This window comes from Elephas maximus, chromosome X (assembly GCF_024166365.1).
Source record: "Elephas maximus indicus isolate mEleMax1 chromosome X, mEleMax1 primary haplotype, whole genome shotgun sequence".
In the NCBI taxonomy this organism is placed as follows: domain Eukaryota; kingdom Metazoa; phylum Chordata; class Mammalia; order Proboscidea; family Elephantidae; genus Elephas; species Elephas maximus.
In genome coordinates this window covers 124,803,920-124,825,277 of record NC_064846.1, presented here as the reverse complement: position 1 = coordinate 124,825,277, position 21,358 = coordinate 124,803,920, and the positions used below count along the sequence as shown (strand labels likewise).

The following is a 21,358-nucleotide window of genomic DNA, read 5'->3' as shown; positions in this document are numbered from 1 at the left end:
TGGCTTTAACCATGAGAATTCCCAGTTTCCTCAGAAACGAATCCTCCCTTGCTTTCCACTCCCTTCATCTGCATAAACGTACCAATACGCCCATTTATCTTTAGAAGGAACGCAATAACATAACCCTAACACATGGCAATTAAGGCTGGACAGTGAAGCGCAGGACTATAGCAGTCATGAACCAGGCGCTTCCTGCTCTGCTTCCCTATGAATCTTTAGTGCACGGTACATAGTGATACTTAATAAATGTGTTAAATCTATGAATGAATGGCAGGATACAATAAACTTAATTTCAAATTGTCTATAACCATACTGTCCAATAGAACTTTCAACAATAATAGAAGTGTTTACATCTTCTGATTACATCAGTTGAGATGTGGCTACTGTGACTGAGGAACTGAATTTTTAGTTTTATGTATTTTAATAAATTTAAATAGCTACTTGTAGCTAGTGGCTATCATGTTGTACAGCACAACTCTGTTTTAAGAACATTTTCAAGAAATTAGGTTACTTCTTGAAATATATTGGAGTTACTGTGACCTTTTTAGAACTTGTGGATGCTCTAGCAATAAGATTGACTTTGCTTTTCCTTTCATTTGTTCAAAATCATTTTTTAGCATCTACATGTTCAGTGGAAGCCCTGGTGGCGTAGTGGTTAAGTGCTACGGCTGCTAATCAAGAGGTCAGCAGTTCAAATCAGCCAGGTGCTCCTTGGAAACTATGGGGCAGTTCTACTCTGTCCTATAGGGTTGCTATGAGTCAGAATCGACTTGACCGCAGTGGGTTTGGTTTGTTTTTTTGTTGTTGCTGTTGTTCAATAGGTGATGGTGATGCAAAGATGAATGCCATAGCTTCTGTCTTTAAGAACTATGACCAGGGATTTGACGATTATTATACTGTAGATACAGTATGATGGGACCATTATATAAGCATGTATAAGGTGATGTGAGGACAGAGAAAAGGGACCACAGGACTGTTTATTGAGGGTCAAGGAAGGCTTTTTGGAAAAGCTTAATGCCTAAACCAAAACCTTAAAAGGGAATTTGATTTTTTTTTTAACCTCTGTTTTTGCTGTTTTCTATGAGAGCAGGTTTCCTGGGTTACTTGTAAAGCAGCTGTCAGTGGTCAATTTAAGAGCAACTTTTCCCATTTTTCCTTTGCTTCCTGTAAGCTTTCAATTTAAACCTCCAGAACATAGGCCTCCCCACCATCCTGCCCTGCTGCCTTGACACATGTTTTCTTCCCGCAGTGCTCAGTGAAAAGCTGCATCACTGCCTTCCATGTCACCTGTGCCTTTGAGCACAGCCTAGAGATGAAGACCATCCTTGATGAGGGAGATGAAGTGAAGTTCAAGTCGTACTGCCTCAAGCACAGCCAAAACAAGCAGAACCCCCTGGTGGAAGCTGAGTACCCCACACACAGGGCTGCAGAGCAGAGCCAGGCCAAAAGCGAGAAGACCAGCCTGCGGGCACAGAAGCTTCGGGAGCTGGAGGAGGAGTTCTATTCCCTGGTCCGTGTGGAAGATGTGGCCACAGAGCTGGGGCTGCCCACACTGGCTGTGGACTTTATCTACAACTACTGGAAACTGAAGCGGAAAAGTAACTTCAATAAGCCGTTATTTCCTCCAAAAGAAGATGAAGAAAATGGCCTGGTGCACCCAAAAGAGGAAAGCATTCACACCCGCATGAGAATGTTTATGCACCTCCGACAGGATCTGGAAAGGGTAAGGTGACCAGCAGTGACTAGTCTGTAGACCTAGGTCTGCATAAAAATGGAGGTCTCATATCCACTTAGAAGGTCAGCTTATTATATAGTGGGCTTCTGTGTCTTAGTTAATCTTCTGATTTCATTGTGGCGCCAGACATTGAGCTCCATTTAGATTTTGACAAGCACATTCAAGGAATTGGAGAGGCCTCGCTTATATGCTCTATGGACTTTAAATTTAAAATAAATTCTCATTTGATTTACTTTTTATTCAATACTGAGCCTAAATTGGCTCAGATATATTTTACTGACATGAGACTGAAGCAAGAATGAATTTTGTTCGGGAAAGTACTGTTGACATTTTGGACTGGATATTTCTTTGTGGAAACCCTGGTGGTGTGGTGGTTAAGTGCTACAGCTGCTAACCAAAAGGTCAGCAGTTCGAATCTACCAGGTGCTCCTTGGAAACTCTACGGGGCAGTTCTACTCTGTCCCATAGGCCCGCTATGAGTCGGAATCGACTCAGTGGCAACAGGTTTGGTTTTTGGTTTTAATTCTTTGTAGTGAGGCAGTTGTCCTGTATATACAGTGTTTAGCAGGATCCCTGGACTATCCACTAGATGCCATTAACAATCCCTCTCCAGTTGTGACAACCAAAAGTCTTCAGACATTGACAAATGTCCCCTGAGGTCAAAATCATCCCTGGCTGGGAGACACTGCACTAGGTAATTCATTTTAACTCATGATGTATTTATCAGGTGCCTAACAAATTAGGAGATACAGGAGTTCAAAAATAAGCCAGGTCTGTCATTGCAACAGTGTAAAAATATGTTTTTAGAAATGAGGTCATCTGAACAAATAAATATCCCTGTGTGACAAGGATGGCATTATAGGTGTTTTTACCATTAACTATTTTTAAAATTAAAAAAAAAAGCCAGGTACTATGTTTACCCTAGAGAATTTTATAATCAAGTATAATTATAGAAATGGCTTGTCTTCTTTCTTCTACTGTCATTTGAAAAAGAACTAATGGATTTGACTTACTCTTTAAAATTTAGGAAACCCTGGTGGTGTAGTGGTTAAGTGCCATGGCTGCTAACCAAAAGGTCGGCAGTTCAAATCCACCAGGCACTCCTTGGAAACTCTATGGGGCAGTTATGCTCTGTCCTATAGGGTCACTATGAGTCGGAATAGACTCAACGGCAATGGGTGGGTTTTTTTTTTAATTTAACATACGTGCTAAATATACATATCACTTATTATGTACCAACACTGTTCTAAGCATTTTATACATGTTAACTCATTTAATCCTAACATGGCCATGAAGAAAGTCCTATTATTAACCTCTTCACAGATGAATAAACTAGGACACAGAAAGGTTGAGTAATTTTTTGTCCAGATGAGAATTTCACCCTTGTGGCTATGGAAACCTGGCTAAGCTGAAAGTATGAGCAAAAAAGTTACTTCCAGTCTTTCCAACAGACCTATATTCGGCTGATCCAGCACTCATCAGAAAATTGTACTGGATCCAGCATTGCCATTGTTTGTTCACAGGATCTAAAATAAAGGCAGAAATGTTAAACCATTATTGGACCTTCCCAGCCTGGCTGTGCAAATAAATATTGAGCCCCTAAAGAGTTATGGGAGAATAGGTTTCAGGAGGTGACTTTGGAGCATTTTGCATGTGCTGCTGGTTTATATGGAAACCATGATCCCATGACCAGCTATGCTGTATGAATCCCTGTGCAGCAGGTCGCATTATGCAGCTCTTGGGTTCTGTCTTCTCTCCTTATCCCCCAATCCCACCGGACTTTAGTTGTCTTAATTTTAGCTATACAATTTCAATTGTCAGGTTTGCTTAACATGACAAAAATCTCTCTTTGCTGGGGATTGGGCTTTCAGGTCCGAAATCTGTGCTACATGATAAGCAGGCGAGAGAAGCTAAAACTGTCACACAGCAAAATACAAGAACAGATCTTCAGTTTGCAAGTCCAGCTTGTTAACCAGGAAATTGCTGCAGGTAACCTGCATATTAAAAATGTTCTAACAAATATATAGACTGTTTACATCCTATTTTAACTATTTAAGCTTTATGTCAATTGTCTCACTTAAAGATCCTAAAAAGTTCTTATCAAATATCTCATTTACGCTAGTATGACCCATTTCACTGTTGATTCATGAGGCAAGAAATTCCAGGGTGAGTGTGGCGGGGCTTTGAATCTAGGGCAGATAATCTAGGTCTCAGAGAGATATTAGGAGCCATTAGTTGGAACCATGAAATTATTCCTCCTTTGCAGCATAATCATTGACTTCATTTAAAAATCAGTAGGATAGAATCTAATCCTAGTTTCCAGAAAACATATCCTTCCAGGGTTATTCATCTTAACAATAGTCTGTTAAAAATAAATCCTTAGCCAGAAATTAGGCAATCTGGATTCTTGCCTTTTCAATTATCATTCAGTAATATTTGTTGAGCACCTACTGTGGACCAAGAGTTGAGCTAGAAGATAGTCAATAAGACACAGTCCCTACCCGCAGGGTGCACTGCCCACTTGGTGAGAGAGACAGGTGAGCAGAATTACAGTGTCCTAAGCATGATGAGGAAACCCTGGCGGCATAGTGGTTAAGCGCTATGGCTGCTAACCAAAACGTCAGCAGTTCTAATCCACCAGGCGCTCCTTGGAAACCCTATGAGGCAGTTCTGCTCTGTCCTGTAGGGTCAGTATGAGTCGATCAACTCGACGGCAATGGGGTTTTTTTTTGGGGGGGGGGTTTAAGCATGATGAGGAAACCCTGGTGGCGTAGTGGTTAAGAGCTATGGCTGCTAACCAAAAGGTTAGCAGTTCAAATCTACCAGATGCTCCTTGGAAACTCTATGGGGCAGTTCTGATCTGTCCTGTAGGGTGGCTATGAGTTGGAATTGACTCGACGGCAATGGTTTTTGTTTTTTGTTTTGTTGGTAAGCATGATGTGGAGCCCTCGTGTTGTAGTGGTTAAGCGTTTGGCTGCTAACCAAAAGATCGGCAATTTGAATCCACCAGCTACTCCTTGGAAACACTGTAGGGCAGTTCTACTCTGACCTGTAGGGTCGCTACGAGTTGGAATCGGCTCGATGGCAATGGGTTTTTTTTTTTTAAGCATGGTGAGTTTGGCTGGAACGATGACAGTCATACTCAGTGACACTTGTAACCTCCCTGTGCCTCATTTAACACAAGTTGGTGCCAGAGCCTGGGCAGCTAGGGGTCACTGAATAGGTAGAATCCAGCTCATGCCAAGGGTCAGCCATAGAGCAAGGGAGACACCTAGAAGTGAGGTATCAGATAGGCATCAACGGCTACCACCTGCTGATACGTATCACAGGTCACAGCAGAGTGGTATAGCAGGAGGCAGCAGGGCTGCTCAGCCACAAGGGCGGTGTGACAGGCACACCAAGGAGAACCAAAGGACAGCAAGGAAGAGTACCTGGCATGTCAAGGAAATTGGTCTCTAACCCAGGCAGCTTCTGATTGGTAGGAGCCAGCCTCAGTATGGCTTGTGTCATCAGCAGGTGGCAGCCCCTGGCAGAGATGGTGGCTGTAGGCATTCAGCGTGAATCCTAGAGAATAAATTCTGGCCATTGGGATTCTTAAAAGCTGTCTTGTATATATGCCATTTTTGTGGGGTTACTGTAAGATAGTAATGGCAAAGGTCAAGTCTGTCAGCAAGGAGGAGTTGTTTGGTAGTGATTTTTTAATTTCAGAGCACTGAAAATAAAAGAGAGAGGAAGACTTTTCAAACTTTGATTGTACGGTGACATACCCAGGTAACTGCTTACCAGTACTCCCCGAACCAAGCCCATAGCAGGCCATGGATGAGAACATCATGATTCTTTTCTGCTGACCTTACCACTACAAAACCTCCCCTGCACCTCCAGAATGGTCATTCATAGTCAGGAAATTATTCTACGTTAAGAACATAAAATACACAGAAACTACCCACTACCACTTCTACTAACGCCAGTTTAAAACACCTACTCCCATACTCTTCGCTCACCAAAAACTGCTACATTTCTGAGGGTTTATATTTAATTAGCTTTGGGAAGACCAGGAGAGATTGGAGGATGGAGTCCAAAAGGTCTACATTTAAGGCACATTCTAAGTGTTGTGCAGTACCCACACTTGCATGCGCGTGTACACACACACACACAGATATGGAGACCCTGTTCTAAACCATTGCTAGTGATACTCTTTTCAGAAACGGAAAGGGTAAAGGTAGGGATGCAGAAGGCAGCACAATATCTTTGTGATCATTTTATAGATTGGGAGAACAGAGGTGAAGAGGCTGGGAGTCGTACGGCAAACATACATATCAAATACGTGTGCTTGTTAAACACTTGGGAAGAGTGGGTAGATGAACTCACTCTGCCATAAGGCTGTGCACCATTATTTAAATCAGTTGTTAAAATGAATCTTTCTTTTTGATCTCAGGACTTCCTTTGACAAGTGCGCTAGAAAACTCACTATTTTACCCACCACCAAGGATTACCTTAAAGTTAAAAATGCCCAGATCAACCCTGGAAGACTGCAAAAACAGCTCCACAGAGCCTGATCAAGGACCCCTCTCAACTGATAGCGGCTCCCCTGTTGTCAATAGAAGGAGCATGCAGGTGCCTCAGGAGTCACTAGGAATTAGAGTGAAATCATACCCAAGGCATCCACTAGAGAGCAAGAATAACTGTTTGCTGGCCAGTCTCAGCCATTCTAGGAGTGAAGCAAAGGATTCCAGTCCTGCTTGGAAAACTGCATCTCCAGAGTTCTATCGTGGGCAGTCGCTGGGTAAGCCTCTGGTCCTTCAGGCTGCCCTGCATGGACAGTCTTCCATTGGGAACGGGAAAATTCAGCCAAACTCCAGGCTTGCCAAGTCCAATGGCCTGGAGGGCAGTTTGTCTGGAGAAGTCACCCAAAAAGACAACTCAAGTGAGATGTCCTGTGGCCAGGAGTCCATGCTCAGCTCCCACTTGGCCAGTCAGGGCAGCTTTAGAAAATCTACCATAGAACACTTTAGCAGGTCCTTTAAGGAGGCCACCAACAGGTGGGTGAGGACCACAGAGGACCTCCAATGCTGCGTGAAGCCAACCAAGGTTAGCCCCAAGGAGCAGCTCTGGGGTAAGCAGCTTCTCAGGCGGTCTGCAGGGAAAGCTCCATATCAGGAAAATGACGGGTATTGCCCAGATTTGGAGCTGAGTGATTCGGAAGCAGAAAGCGAAGAGAATAAAGAGAAAGTGAAGCTAAGGAGAGACAGCTCAGACAGGGAAAATCCTCCCCGTGACTCCAAACAGGATTGCCATGGTAAAAACAAGCCTCGTCTGCTTTCCCATAGTTCAATGCAAAGGTGATTAAAAACTTTCAAGGATAACACGACCTTTGCCTTTGGGGAAAACCCACACACCAAAAGGACTCTAGCATATGTTAGGAGGAATTGCAGTTTAACTTTTCCACAGTACATTGGCTTGCAGTTTTTCAAGTCTAGTTTTCACAAGCACATGGTAGGAATTGCAGATTATCTGGTTTGTTTTTGTTTTTGTTGTTTGTTTTTTGGTCAGAGGCTATGGGGATTTGCTGGGCCCAGAGTATTTACTCACTAAATACTCTGGGGCTGCTTTCCAGTTATATTAACATATTGGTGAGCATATGTATTAAGAGTCCTTACATTATTAGTGGGATTTGCAAGGGACTATGATTATCAGACACTAAAACTACTTATCTTTTGAAGCTACAGCCCCTATATACAGGAAGCTTCTAACTCCACTGGTATCTGTAAACCTTCTTCAGGGAGACACCAGGAGACCAGTTATCTGACATACTGTTAAATTCACTACCCCCTTCCTTTGCTCTGCACAAGGTTGGGTTCCTTTCACAGTTATCTAAACTTACTGAGTCAATACTCTACTAATGCTTATAGACATCCAGTGCCTGTGCCTAGACTTTCTTGTCGGGGACGCACTTGTAACTATTTGACCCAGCTAACAAGCATAGAAGGTTAACTTGTGGATAGTGTTTACCAAAGTAGATGTTCTACTTCCAAGGAAAATGCTCTCATTCTCTCTGTTTAGGCAATTGTAAAGGATCCCAGAGCCTTTCCCAAAATGAGACTATCTCTGGGGTATTTGTACCAGGTCGGGGTTTTTGTGTTGTTGTTTTCAAATACATTTGACTAAAATAAGTTTGGCTGTCAGTTTTGTATACCTGTTTTAATGTTTATATGATTTTTAATGAGGTATAATTAAGATATACTAAAATCGACAGAGGTTAAGTATTCTTACCTGCTTAATTTTGAGACAGATTTTTATTTTGAAACAATTTGAAAGCATGTGATTAACCCATGAATATAATTTAGCTTTGTATCGACCTTGAACCAGAGGCAGTTTCCCAAACAAAAAAGGCTGAAGCTGTTTTTTAGAAGTTGCGTATAGCCTGTTCCCAAACTGTCAACCTTGGTTAATTTCTGGGAGGAAGGGAATAAGTGCATTTTAGGGAAATAGAAACCTGTCTGCTTCCCGTTCAAAGAAGGGGAAAATGTTGCAATTTTAAACATGTGACACAGACTGTAATTCTCAGCTTTCTTGTCTTCTTAGCCTTAAATTAATATTCTCTTTCTTCTGGTTTGGGAAAGAGTAGAGAGAATTTTTGGATAAAAGTGGCCTGTTTTAGAATTTTCTAAGTTTCTTACTGGTGAAACAGCCCAGCTGCAGTAGATGCCGGTTAGTAAGGACAGGAGATCCTCTCTTGATCGATATGGAAAACTCAGCAGTTTTCCATTCCCTTGCCTTTGCTCTTGTAGCCTTGATAATGATTTCCTTTGCTTTTTGTTTGCTCCTTTTCTTGGCTGCTTCTGTATTTCACCTCTCCTTTGGCTGCATCTTCAAAATGTTTCTTTTGTGCCTGTATGTATATGTGAAGATGCCATAGCATGTGTGGTGGGTTTCCTGTATTTTGTTTGAATGGAAAAAGCTATGGATCATCCAAAATGAAGGAGAGAATTCCCTCTACTTGCACATAGATTTCTGTGCTTTTTCTTTGAGTTCTTTTTGAGTAAACAATAACTTGACACCCTCATGGTAATGAAACTATGGTGGAGCTGTATTGTGAACTTATGTTAGAGGCCAGTGCAGTAGCCTTTATCCTTTCATGCCTTTCCATTCTGAGTGAGTGGGCAGAAAAACAAACATTGAAACAGTGTTTCAGCCAAATTTCATATGTAATGCCATTGGGAGAGTATTGACTAAAATAATTCCAGTCAGGGAAATATAGTTGTGATATTTTTACAGAATTTTCCTAGGTAAATGAAGGAGCCTTCAGTTGTGTAAATTTCAATTGTCCCAAAATGTATTTACTACAGTTTGCTGTTGTTTGAAGAATTACCTCTTAACCTTGTTTATTAATTTGTTTTTCATTTTGTCTTATATAGTCCAATTTTCCAAGATAAACTCAGTCTTTTTTTAATGTCACCTTTTTACCAGTACTTTTTTTCATTAAATTATGGAAACTGCTAACTACTGTCAGTTGTGGTAATTTTTTATTTTGGCATTTTGGGTTTTGGAAAATTTTATATATGTTCCTTCTATATTTAAAAAATCTTAGTCATTAAACAAAACAAATAGATTGTTGGGGGCAAAGAAGAGGAGGAACTGAATGTCCTGTCACATATCAAGGACCAAAGATAACTCTGGGGACTTGGGCCCTACCCAGAAGTCACCATTTCATCAGGATAATAAGATAAAGACCTCAGAATCATCATAATAATCACCAGGGAAACAGAGCCTATCTAAAGTCACAAGGTTCAGAAGACATCACTTCAGTATTCCTTATAGTACTCATTCGGTTTGGAGTCATGTGAGTATATTAATGTTTTAGAGGTTGTACAATATCATGGGGGAAACTTTGAGGACATTACAAACATTTTTCATTATATTTGAGAAATGTATTTGCCAAAGGTCAGTGGGTAAATCAGTAGTGAAGATAGGTAAAAGGTGCAGTGGTTTTTCTCAGACTCTCCCTCTCTCTTGTTAATGGATGACTGTTTGAATCTGGTAAATTTTTAGGCAAAATGTTGGAGAACTGAAGCTAAAAATATACCTGGTATAGCCATCAAAAGCTGTTAGGTTTATACTGATGTATATATTTGCACTGGGAAGTGAACCTTTGTGTTGAAGAAACTTAAATTCAGAGAGGAAACCAGAAGAAGCACAGTCCTGGGTTTTTTTCTGTCCCAAACCTCACAATTCTAAGGATGCATGCTGACCCTTAAGAATTGAGGAGAAATAATAAGGGTAAAAACTTATTTACCACTGAGTAACTTTCATGTGGTACTTTTTAAAAATGTATCTTATTTATAATGATTTTATTAGACTTTCACAACCATAGTCAGCTATTTTCAGGTTTTCTGGGAAAGCAACCATTGTGTAGTGATTAAAAAAAATAACTTTTAGTTAATAAGTGAAGGCCCAACCTGAGGCCAGCAATCCTGTTCAGGGAGCTCTGTAACACTCCGTCTGGCACTGTTAAATGAGGCTTCTGTGAATTCAGTTGATTTCATTTCATGGATTGGAACAAATTTCATGACCTGAAGAAGTGAGGCAGTTGTCCTTGAAATGAGTCTGGGGTAGGAGAGAGGCTCAAGCCCAAGACTGGTGTCTTCTGCTCTGTCTAGTCACTCATGAGTTCTTTAATCTGATACTCCCTAAATACATTGATTATCTTGATAAACTCAAGTGCATCCAGCATTTCTCATCTGAAGATGAATTAGAGTGTGAACTGTCCAGCATCAAGATCTGGACACCCTAAGCTTTCAATTTTCTTCCCCTCCCCCACCACTCCTCCCCCACCCCACCTCCTCAATTTCATTTATTGTAACTGAATGCCAGGTTATAAACAAGCTGAAAAGATGGAGTTGGGCTGATTAAACTGTACTCATTATAGCGAGGTATCTGAATTTGGGAACCATTTGCAGAACCTCCTTTTGCTCAGCATTACTTTCTAAAGTATTGCCAAGATGTAATGAAGTTGTGTCCACAAATTACACGTGGAAATGGGTCATTTCTCACACAATAAAAAACTTTAAGAATTGTTGATAGTTTGAAAATTGTAATCTCATTGAATTAATCACCTCAGCCTCAAAACAGAAAGACACTTCAGATTAGGCAGTTGCCATTTTAGATCATTCAGTTGTTGAGTGCGACGAGTCAATTCCAACTCATAGCAACCCCATGTGACAGAGTAGAGCTGCCACATAGGGTTTTCTTGGCTGAAATCTTTACAGGAGCAGATCACCAGGTCTTTCTCCCGCAGAGCCACTGGGTGGGTTTGAACTGCCAATCTTCCAGTCAGCAGCTGAGCACATAACCATTCCACTACCAGGACTACTTATTACTCAGGGAAAAAAACATTACTTTTTTCTGTATCAGGAAAGCCTAGCGTATGTACCAAGGTTCTAGTAATAAACTTTTTCTCTTTTCATTCTAACTTTTCTTCTGCTTTCCAAGACAGGATCTCTAGTTAATTCTGCCCCACACCAAATAAACCGAACCCATTGCTGTCGAGTCGATTTCAACTCATAGTGACCCTATAGTACAGAGTAGAACTGCCTCATTGAATTTCCAAGGAGCGCCTGGTAGATTCAAACTGCTGACTTTTTGGTTAGCAGCCGTAGCTCTTAACCACTATACCACCAGGGTTTCCAATTCTGCCCCACATATCTGCAAATGGAGGTGGCCATGGGGGCAAAACCAACAGTGGTGTTCACAAGGCTGTTGTTGGCTGTGTACAGTACTGTGGCCACTCATGAGTCTTTTTAGTCATATGTGCCCACAGATAACAGTTAATAAGAAGTAATCAGTGAGTAAGAACAAACAGGGTTGTCCACATCTTTGGTGCAGTGTTCTCATCCCCCAGTCTTCAAAGATGGACCGAGAACCACATGGACAAAGACCAGGCTAAAGGTCAGTTTCAAGATATCTACTCAAGTCCCTTAGTGAAGCCAACCAAGAACAAAATCCTTGGTAGGTCAGACCAGGAAACTCGTTTGGAACCAATCAAGCCTTCAGATAATAAGAATGACAGTATTCATCGAGCCTTTACTGTGTGTCAGGCCCTTTGCTAAACTTTTTACATGAACTACCTTATATTTAGTTCTCATGACAACCATATGAAGATGGTACTATTAGCTCCATTTTACAGATGTGGAAACTGAGGCCAAATGGTTAAGACAACTGTTCAAGCCCCTAGAGCTAGTATACAGCAGGGTCAGGACTAGAACCACGTGGCTGCCTCTACAGCTCATACTCTTAGTCACTTTGCTTGACTGCTGTGCCCAAAGCCCCCTCTCTAAGCATTTCTACCGACAACTTCCTCCTGAAGGAAGCAACCTGAGTTGGGGTTTAGTCATATGGGTTCTGTACCATTTGGCCCTTGCCATCTTGGACAGAGCTGGTTGGATCAAAATTGGAGTTATCTAACACAAAGGCGACTAATTGAAAGGTTCATATCCAAATAGCGTGATAATTCAAACAAATCTGGACAGGTCAGAGCTAGATATGGTGGAGCTACAACTCTGGGACCTGGTGAGTTTGCCTTCTCCGTAGCTAGTCTGACCTGGCACTGGGTGCAGTAGGCTCAATAATAGCCCCCCATGGATGTCCACATCCTAATCCCTGGAACCCGTGAATATGTTACCTTACGTGGTAAAAAGAAACTTTGCAGATGTGATTAAGTCAAGGATCCTGAGATGGGGACATTATCCTGAATTGTCTGGGAGGGCTCAGTATAACACAAGGGTGCTTTTAAGAGGGAGACAAGTAGGAGGATCAGAGTGATTAGGAGATGCGACATTGGAACCAAGAGACTGGAATGAGCCAAGGAACGCAGGCAGCCTCTAGAAGCTGAAAGGAAACAGATTCTCCTCTGAAGTCTCCAGAAGGAATGCAGCGCAGCCCACACCTTGGTTTGAATTTCTGTTGCTTTAAGCCACTAAAGGCAATGTGTTAGAGCAACAACAGGAAGCTAGTACGCTAGTATGGAGCAAGTGTTCCTTACTCTTTCGGGGGAGGCTTCCTCCTTCCCAACAGGCCGAAGTGGACTATGCTACTTTCAACTGATCCTGTCCTTTTGCTCTTAGTTGAAATGGTTTCTTGAAATGGGAAATAAGAGATTTTTGAATCAATAAAATCGTCCCCTGTAGAAACTAGTTTTTTCCTGCTCTCCACACCTTTTCCAAGGTTGCCTTGGGTACTTCTCAGTTAGCCTTGGGTAATCCTCAGTGGGCCTGCTTAATCCACTGTGACTGGACCTGGCACTGCCTGGGGAGTTCCTGTTGTCTGGAACTCTGTCCTAGAAAAGTGGAAATAATTCCCTGAGTGTTACTCCAGGGTGGGAAGGTGAAGGAAGGTAGGTGTGTCTCATTCTGAAGAACAATGCTCTAATTACCAGAGGATCCTACAAGGAAGTGGGAAGCAGCCTAGAGGATTCGGGGTTCTTGAAGACCCAAGTACCTGAGCAGAGCTTGGGAATTAAAGAATCCAACTATGCTGCCTACAAGAAACACTTTAAAGACATACTCTTACGACTCATGGAAGTTCTCATGGGGTCTTCTGAATCTAAAACTGCAACTTTTCTATACAAAACACTCACCTAAGCACCCTCTGCACGATCTCAAACCTGAAGGTTTGGTTTTCTGAAAAGGACATCAGAGAAAAACTACCCTTGGGCCTCAGGGAAAAAGATCTTATCAGGTACTTAAAGCCTCAGTGGAAAAGACCTCATCAGGTACTGTTAACAACTCAAAAACCAAACCCATTGTTGACTCATAGGATCCTATGGGACAGAGTAGAACTGCCCCCATAAGGTTGCCAAGGAGCACCTGGTGGATTCAAATTGCTGACCTTTTGGTTAGCAGCCATAGCTCTTAACAACTGTAAAGTATTGATATTTAAGTTCATTTTTTCCCAGCTTAAAACCTATACATCACTTTATCCTGACTGCTGGAAGTCCATTCCATCAGGACGCTAAATTTATGTTTCTTAGGAATCCTCCAGAAACTGCTGACTGCAGAAATGGACAGCTTCTGTCCAAGATTAATTTTCTGATTCTTCGGCAACTTTTTTCCTTTACTGCTCACATTGCCTATTATTGTACTTTATACCCTCCAGTAACTAAAAGCCTTTCAATATGATCCCCCTTATCCTTATTCTGTTAACTTAACAAAACCCTCTGATGTTTTTCTCAGACCATAGCTACTGCTCTGAATTTAACTGTTAGCTGACAAAAATGTAATAGCTCTTCCTTTAAATACTTTAGAAGGTACATTTCCTTTTATAGGCTCCTGGTTCTTACGTTTCTTTCACATTATCAATCCCAAACTTTGGTCTTACAAAAATTGTTCCTGGCATACAGAGTTTATAAAGAATATGTTCTACATTTTACTTTCGTGAGTAGCGTCTGGGGTCTTAAAAGCCTGTGAGCAGCCATCTAGGATATTCCAGTGCTCTCACGCCTTCAGGAGCAAGGAGGAATGAAGAAAACTAAAGACATAAGGGAAAGATTAGTCCACAGGACTAATGGACCACATCTACCACGGCCTCCACCAGAGTGAGTCCAGTACAACTAGATGGTGCCCCGCTACCACTGACTGCTCTGACAGGGATCACAGTAGAGAGTCCCAGACAGAGCTGGAGAAAAATGTAGAACAAAATTCCAACTCAGAAAGAAAGACCAGACTTGCTGGTCTGACAGAGACTGGAGAAACCCTAAGAGTATGGCCCAGGACACTGTTTCAACTCAGTAATGAGGCCACTCCTGAGGTTCACCCTTCAGCCAAAGATCGAACAGTCCCATGGAAAAACAAGACTAAAGGGGGGCACCAGCCCTGGGGCAGGAACTGGAAGTTAGGAGGGAACAGGAAAGCTGGTAATAGGGAACCCATGGTTGAGAAGGGAGAGTGTTGACAGGTCATGGGGTTGTTAACCAATGTCATACAACAATGTGTGTACTGTTTGATGAAAAACTAGTTTGTTCTGTAAACCTTCATCTAAAGTTCAATTTAAAAAATTGTTCCTGGACCTCATGTCAACAAAATGCTTCTGCTGAGGTCATTACAACACTATCAGCAAAACGTAGCCCATCCAAAATGAGAAGTAATATTGAGGCTGTACCTGGCTACAAGCATTTGTTCTCTTCAGAGACACTCTAGCCTGCTTTGCAGAAACTAACTCAAGGAATCTGCCTATTTTAAGGGATATAACATTAGCTCATGCTAACTGATAAAGTCTGTGCCCCATGAGAATACCATTTAATATGTGGACATCAGACTTGCATCCACCTCCACACACTAATGTATCCAGGATATTTGGGGTAATTGTAGGAAACCCTGGTGGTGTAGTGGTTAAGTGCTACGGCTGCTAACCAAGAGGTCGGCAGTTCAAATCCACCAGGCACTCCTTGGAAACTATATGGGGCAGTTCTACTCTGTCCTATAGGGTCGCTATGAGTCAAAATTGACTTGACAGCAGTGGGTTTGGTTTTTTTGGTTTGGTTAGATTTTTGGATATTTAAAACCACCCCCCCTCCCCGTGGATTATGTCTTCCTAAAAAGAAAAGGCAAGTACAAGCTAATTTGGATAACTCCCAAGAGAGATAGCTGACTCTGCCTTCGTGCATACTCTGTGCATGAAGTATTGCAATTCCCACAGTGGTGAAAAAGTGGTTGAAAACTTTTCTCTGACTCTAAAAGAAAAAAAAAATTGCCATCAAGTCAACTCTGACTCATGGCAGCCCTACTGTATTCCATAAAGTTTTCAATGGCTGTGATCTTTTGGAAGTAGGTTACCAGGCCTTTCTTCTAAGGTGCCTCTGAGCGAATTCAAACCACCAGTCTTTTGGTTAGTAGCAGAGCACTTAACCATTTGCACCACCCAGGGACTCTGACACCAGCAGATTCAATAAATGGCTCATCTTCTACTCTAGAAGCCCAACAAACCAGTTTAGATTCATTAGTCAGAGTTGTCATGAACAATCACATAGCTCTTGATTTCCTTTTAATAGTCAAGGGGAGTTTGTGCCTTAGCAAATACTTCTTGCTGCACCTATATAAATACTACAGGTCAAGTAGAACAGTCTTTGACAAGTCTAAAAGAAAAAGCCACATGGATCTCTAAAATAGGCCAGCTGGACTTTGGGACATGTTTCATTGCCTGGGTGTGGTAATCTAGGCCTCTGTCTTCAGAGGCTATTACATGGCCTAATAATCATCTTGTTCCTGGTAATTGCCTGTGTTGCATTTGGCCAGTGTACTTTGTCCAGAATCTTAAATGCTACCGCGCAGCCACTGTCACATCAGAGGATTCAACAACCCACCCTATAACAAACGGAGCATGAGAGACTAACCCTGAGCCACCTCCAGATCGGCAAAATCTTGGCAATGGTGAAGATCAGAATACCATAGATTAATGTCCCTATGGCCTGACTTTTGCCTTTGCACAAAAGGTGGGACTGAGAAGGAGAAACACACATCCAGCACCTTAGTGTTCTGTTGAACATAAATAATTTCACAGAACACCAACATCAGACAATGCCACTCTGTGACTGTGATGGATGAAGACAAAAATAAGACTAATCATAAACATTGTCCAAATCACAAAAATGACCTGACTTATATGAGTGGCTGCTGCTTTATCAATCAATCACTCCATTCTTCTCACATTCTAGATAAGAATTAAGATAATCATACTGTTGCTTCTTGACAGCATCCAATCCTTGAGCCCTCCCCAAAATCACCTAATACAAGGCCAAATCCTATAAAGGTTCTTTCTAACACCATCTGTCCTAGTCATCTAGTACTGCTATAACAGAAATACCATAAGTGGATAGCTTTAACAAAGGGAAATTCTCTCACAGTCGAGGAGGCTAGAAGTCCGAATTCAGGGTGACAGCTCCAGGGGAAGGCTTTCTCTCTGTTGACTCTGGGGGAAGGTCCTTGTCATCAATCTTCCCTGGTGGAGGAGCATCTCAACTCAGGGACCCCGGGTCCAAAGGACACACTATTCTCCTGGCCCTTGTTTCTTGGTTGTATGAGGTTCCCATGTCTGCTCGCTTCTCTCTTCTATATCTCAAAAGAGATTGACTCAAGATACAACCTAATCTTGTAGATTGAGCCCTGCCTCATTATCACAATTGCCTCATAACACACAGGAAAATCACATCAGATGACAAAATGGTAGATAATCACACAACACTGAGAATCATGGCCTAGCCAAGTTGACACACATTTTGGGGGGATATAATTCAATTCATGACACCATCTTACTGAGATGTCCTATAGTTCCACAAGGTGTGTGTTCTCTCTCTGTGAGGAGTCAGCAAACCCAGATTTGTTCCCTTAGAGTTGTCTTTGAAGGGCATTTATATTGTAATAAAAGATCCAGTATATACCCTCAGAGAACTCATAATGTAGCGAGAGAGAGAGAAACCACCAGTTCTCAATCGGTATGATGATTATTATAAAAGGTAAAAACAGGATGCTATAAGAGTGATAGGTTGGAGAGCCAGGTGGGTCAGTGAAGGCCTCCTGGGGGAAGGGACCCTCAGCTGAATGTTGGATAGCAGCCTCAAGCAGAGGTAGAGGAGAATTCGTGAGAGAAGAAAAGAGTTCTAGGCAGAGGGAGAGTAGCAAGTTCAAAGTCAAGAAGCAGAGAGATGTGGCTTGACCAAAAGCTGCAAGCTGCTTCAAACAACTAAAGTCAAGAAGGGACTCTTCAGCAAATTTGGAAAAATAAGAGCCAGGTTATAAAGGGCCTTGTATGCCCTTGGGTCCATTAGAGGGTGGTGTGATTAGGTTGCATGTTATAAAGATTCAATAACCACATATTGTAATCAAAGTTAACACACTGCTTCGTTTGCCTCCAGATGCTGAGGGTACAGCATTACTTCTTTAGCATTGCCAAAAGGCATAACCTGAATTAACCAGGAGGACTGTCCCAAGTTAAGGGACATTCTACATTTTATACTCTTCAAAAATATCAGTGATATGACACGAAGAGAGGCTCAGGAACTGTTCCTGGTTAAAGGAGACTCCAAAAAACCAAACCCATTGCCTTCAAGTCCAACTCATAGTTGTGACCTGTAGGACAGAGTCGAATTGCCCCATAAGGTTTCCAAGGCTGTGATCTTTACAGAAACAGAATGTAACTGGTGGGCTGGGACCCCCAATCTTTTGATTAGCAGCCAAGCACTTAACCACTGCACCACCAGGGCTCCTTTAAAGGAGACTAAACACATCTGAATGCACTGCTTTCCTCAGAAACAAAAGTTTTTCTCTTTTGTTATAAAAAGGACATTAGTGGGTAATTGGCAAAATTTTAATAAGGTCTGTAAATTAGATAATAGTGTATCAATAGTCATGCTATGATTTTGATAGTCATGCTATGATTGTGTAATTCCTTGTTTTCAGGAAATGCACACTAAGTATTTAAGGGTAAAGGAGTATCATGTCTGCAACTTACTCGCAAACTGTTCAGAAAAAAAAGAGAAAAAGATAAAACAAATGAGGTAAACTGTTAACATGTCAGGAATCTGGGTGAAAGGAAATCATGGATTCTTTGTATTATTTTGAAACTTTTCTGTAAAACTGATTTTTTTTTTTCAAAATAAAGTTACCCCCCTCCACACACACACACATAAAAAAATACAGTTGAACAGCCTCTATGTGTCAGCACTGTGGTGGGACCTAGGGAGGTGAGAGTGAATAAGACACACCCCCTGCCCTATAGGATTCACCACCCAGCGGGTCATTCTGGCAACAGATCCAAAGGAATGAGATAGGGTCTCTAGGAAGATGGCCATTACAACAATCTGGGCAAGAAATGGGGAAGGCCTGAACTAAGGCAGTGCCAATATAATTGGAAGGATATTAAAGGGACAGTTTCTATGATCTGGTGACTAACTGGACTTGAGTTATAGAACAGAAGTCTGGTGAGGTGTCCTGGCTTCTCACAAAGGTCCATTGGTTGGACCATGGTCCCATTCACTAAGACAGAGTGCATAGGAGGTTTGTGGAGAATAATGGTAAATTTGGTTTTGGACAGCTCAGTGGTGCTGCCGAGGAGAAGGTTTGATCTACAGCCCTGTAGCTTGGGGGAGAGATCTGGGCCTAGATACAGTTTGGGGAGTCATCAGCATTAAGGTAGAGGAAACCATGGGTTAGGAAGAGACTGCTTAGCAAGAGGGTAAAACTGAACCCCATCTTGGGACAGGAGGATGGATAGCAGTCCCACTCTTCGACTCACCCAAGGAAGTATCTGTGTCCATGTCCTTCAAATTCTTATTTTTCTACTGATGGTCTGGGCTATTTGGCAGATGTTTCCCAGCTGGATGTTTAACTTTGGGAGTCTCTTCACTTGGTAGGGAGCCCTGGTGGCACAGTGGTTAAGAGCAATGGCTGCTAACCAAAAACGGTCAGCAGTTCGAATCCACCACCCGCTCCTTGGAAACCATACGGGGCAGTTCTACTGTGTCCTATAGGGTCGCTATGAGTCAGAATCAACTTGACGGCAATGGGTTTGTTTTGGGGGGTTTTTTTCACTTTGTGTTTTCCCATCTGTGAACGAAGATATGGGAGAGTAGTTTTCTTAAGTATCTCACAGGGTGAAAGGAAAATAATTGAGGCCATAAATGCCAATTATTCTAAGTTACTAGGCTGAAACTTTGAGTTGAGATTGTTCCAACCCTGTCCTGCTTGCCTTGAGCTTTCTTTTGCCTTTGGTTATTGGTTTCTGGCCATTCTTCCTTAGTGAATTAAAAGTATTAGGATGCCAAAATGATTGTGATTTAAGTGTACTCTAAGGTCGCTGGGTGGCGCAATTGATCTGTACAACAACAACAAAAAAAACCAAACCTGTTGCCATCGAGTCGATTCTAAGGAGCACCTGGTGGATTCAAACTGCCAACCTTTTGGTTAGCAGCTGTAGCTCTTAACCACTACACCACCAGGGTTTCCATCTGTGCAGTGGTGGATTATCCAATAAGCAAGGTAAGCACAGTGCTTGCCTTGCTTACCAGATCATTGTTCACTACAGATGAGTAAATAAGCACAAGTAAGCCCGTACTCAACCTTGCTTACTGGGTCATCCACCCTTGTCAGGGATTGTAACTTTAAAAAGAAGCTTTGATTCTGCAGGAAGGTGCTGTGGGGTTGGGAGAGAGACAGATGCAAGCCATACCTAGAAGCAGAATCTTTGATATGGTAAAAAATGTGAAATTGCTCACTACAAATGATCTGGTAAGCAAGGTAAGCACCACGCTTAAGCAAAGCAAGGTAAGCGCGGTGCTTACCTTGCCTATTGGATAATCCACCCCAGGTCTGTGATTGGCTGCTAACCGAAAGGTTGGCAGTTCCAGCCCATCCAGCAGTTCTGCGGAAGAAGGGCCTGGCAATCTGCTTCTGTAAGGGTTACAGCCAAGAAAACCCTATGGGACAGTTCTACTCTATAAACACGTGAGGTCTCTATGAGTCACATTCAACTCCACAGCAACAGGTTTGGATTTTTTTGGTTAAAGGGTTTTATGATAGTCCAGATCGCAAGGAATGGACACTAGACTGAGAGATATAAGGAGGTAATACAGACCTTGGATTCAATGTTGGTGGTGGTTGTTGTGTGCGGTCAAGTGGATTCTGACTTATAGTGACCCTATAGGACAGAGTAGAGCTGCCCCATAGTATCTCCTAGGCTGTAATATTTGTGGGAGCAGACAGCCAGGTCTTTTCTCCCATGGAGCTGCTGGTGGGTTTGAATCACCAACCTTTCCGTTAGCAGCCAAGCTCTTAACCACTGCACCACCAGGGCTCAAAATGCATGAAACTCTAGTATACCATTGAGCCTGGCTGCTAACCAAAATTTTGGCAGTTCGAATCCACCACATGCTCCTTGGAAACCCTATGGACCAATTATATTCCATCCTATAGGGTCACTATGAGTAGGAATCCACTAGACAGCAATACCTTTGTTTATTTGTTTTGGTTTATACCTATGAAAGGCAAACCTTCATCAAGATACAAAACATTTCCATCACCCCAGAAAGTTTCCTTATTCCCCTTCCCAGTTAATCCTTGTTCCCATTCCCCCAGGGGCAACCACCATTCAGTTTATCTCCCACCTTCAAAGTAAAAAAAAAGTTTTAAACTTAGGAGTCATTTAGAGAAAGTATGGATGGTCAGATGGCATGACCAGAATGTGAAGCTGAGCACTGCTTGGAGTCGTTCACTTCACATGATTTTAAAAATCAAATCAAATCAGGCCCTTCCTCCTCCACCACCAAAAACATTTTGCAAGGGTTGGCCTCCAGCCATCAGAGTCCTCCAGGTTAAAGAGAGTGTTGAACTGGACCGTCAAAATCTCAGTTAGGCATTTTAACTTTTTTTTTTTTAAGTAGGAGATAATCTGTAGATATCCGTCCGAACTCCAAAGTTACGTTCACTGGACCCCAGGCCTCTGCCCCCTGGGTGGCTTTGCAGGATTCTTCTAGCCTCCTGAGAGAAGGGGCACAGCAGTATTGGGGGAGGGATGCAAGTGGAGGCAAGGGCGGATTATCCAATAAGCAAGGTAAACACGGTGCTTACCTTATTTACCACA

General features: G+C 42.2%; 1 protein-coding gene across 3 annotated transcripts in view; it reads left to right on the top strand.

Annotated features, from left to right (window-relative positions):
- JADE3 (jade family PHD finger 3) overlaps positions 1–10,765 on the top strand; it is a 194,728-nt gene extending 183,963 nt beyond the window's left edge. For all 3 annotated transcript variants that reach the window (XM_049871273.1, XM_049871274.1, XM_049871275.1), the window contains exons 9-11: positions 1,250–1,723; positions 3,607–3,724; positions 6,171–10,765. In XM_049871273.1, the coding sequence (XP_049727230.1) occupies positions 1,250–1,723; positions 3,607–3,724; positions 6,171–7,078 (1,500 nt within the window). In that variant the 3' untranslated portion in view covers positions 7,079–10,765. The remainder of the gene's footprint in view (positions 1–1,249; positions 1,724–3,606; positions 3,725–6,170) is intronic.
- Positions 10,766–21,358: the final 10,593 nt, after the last annotated feature.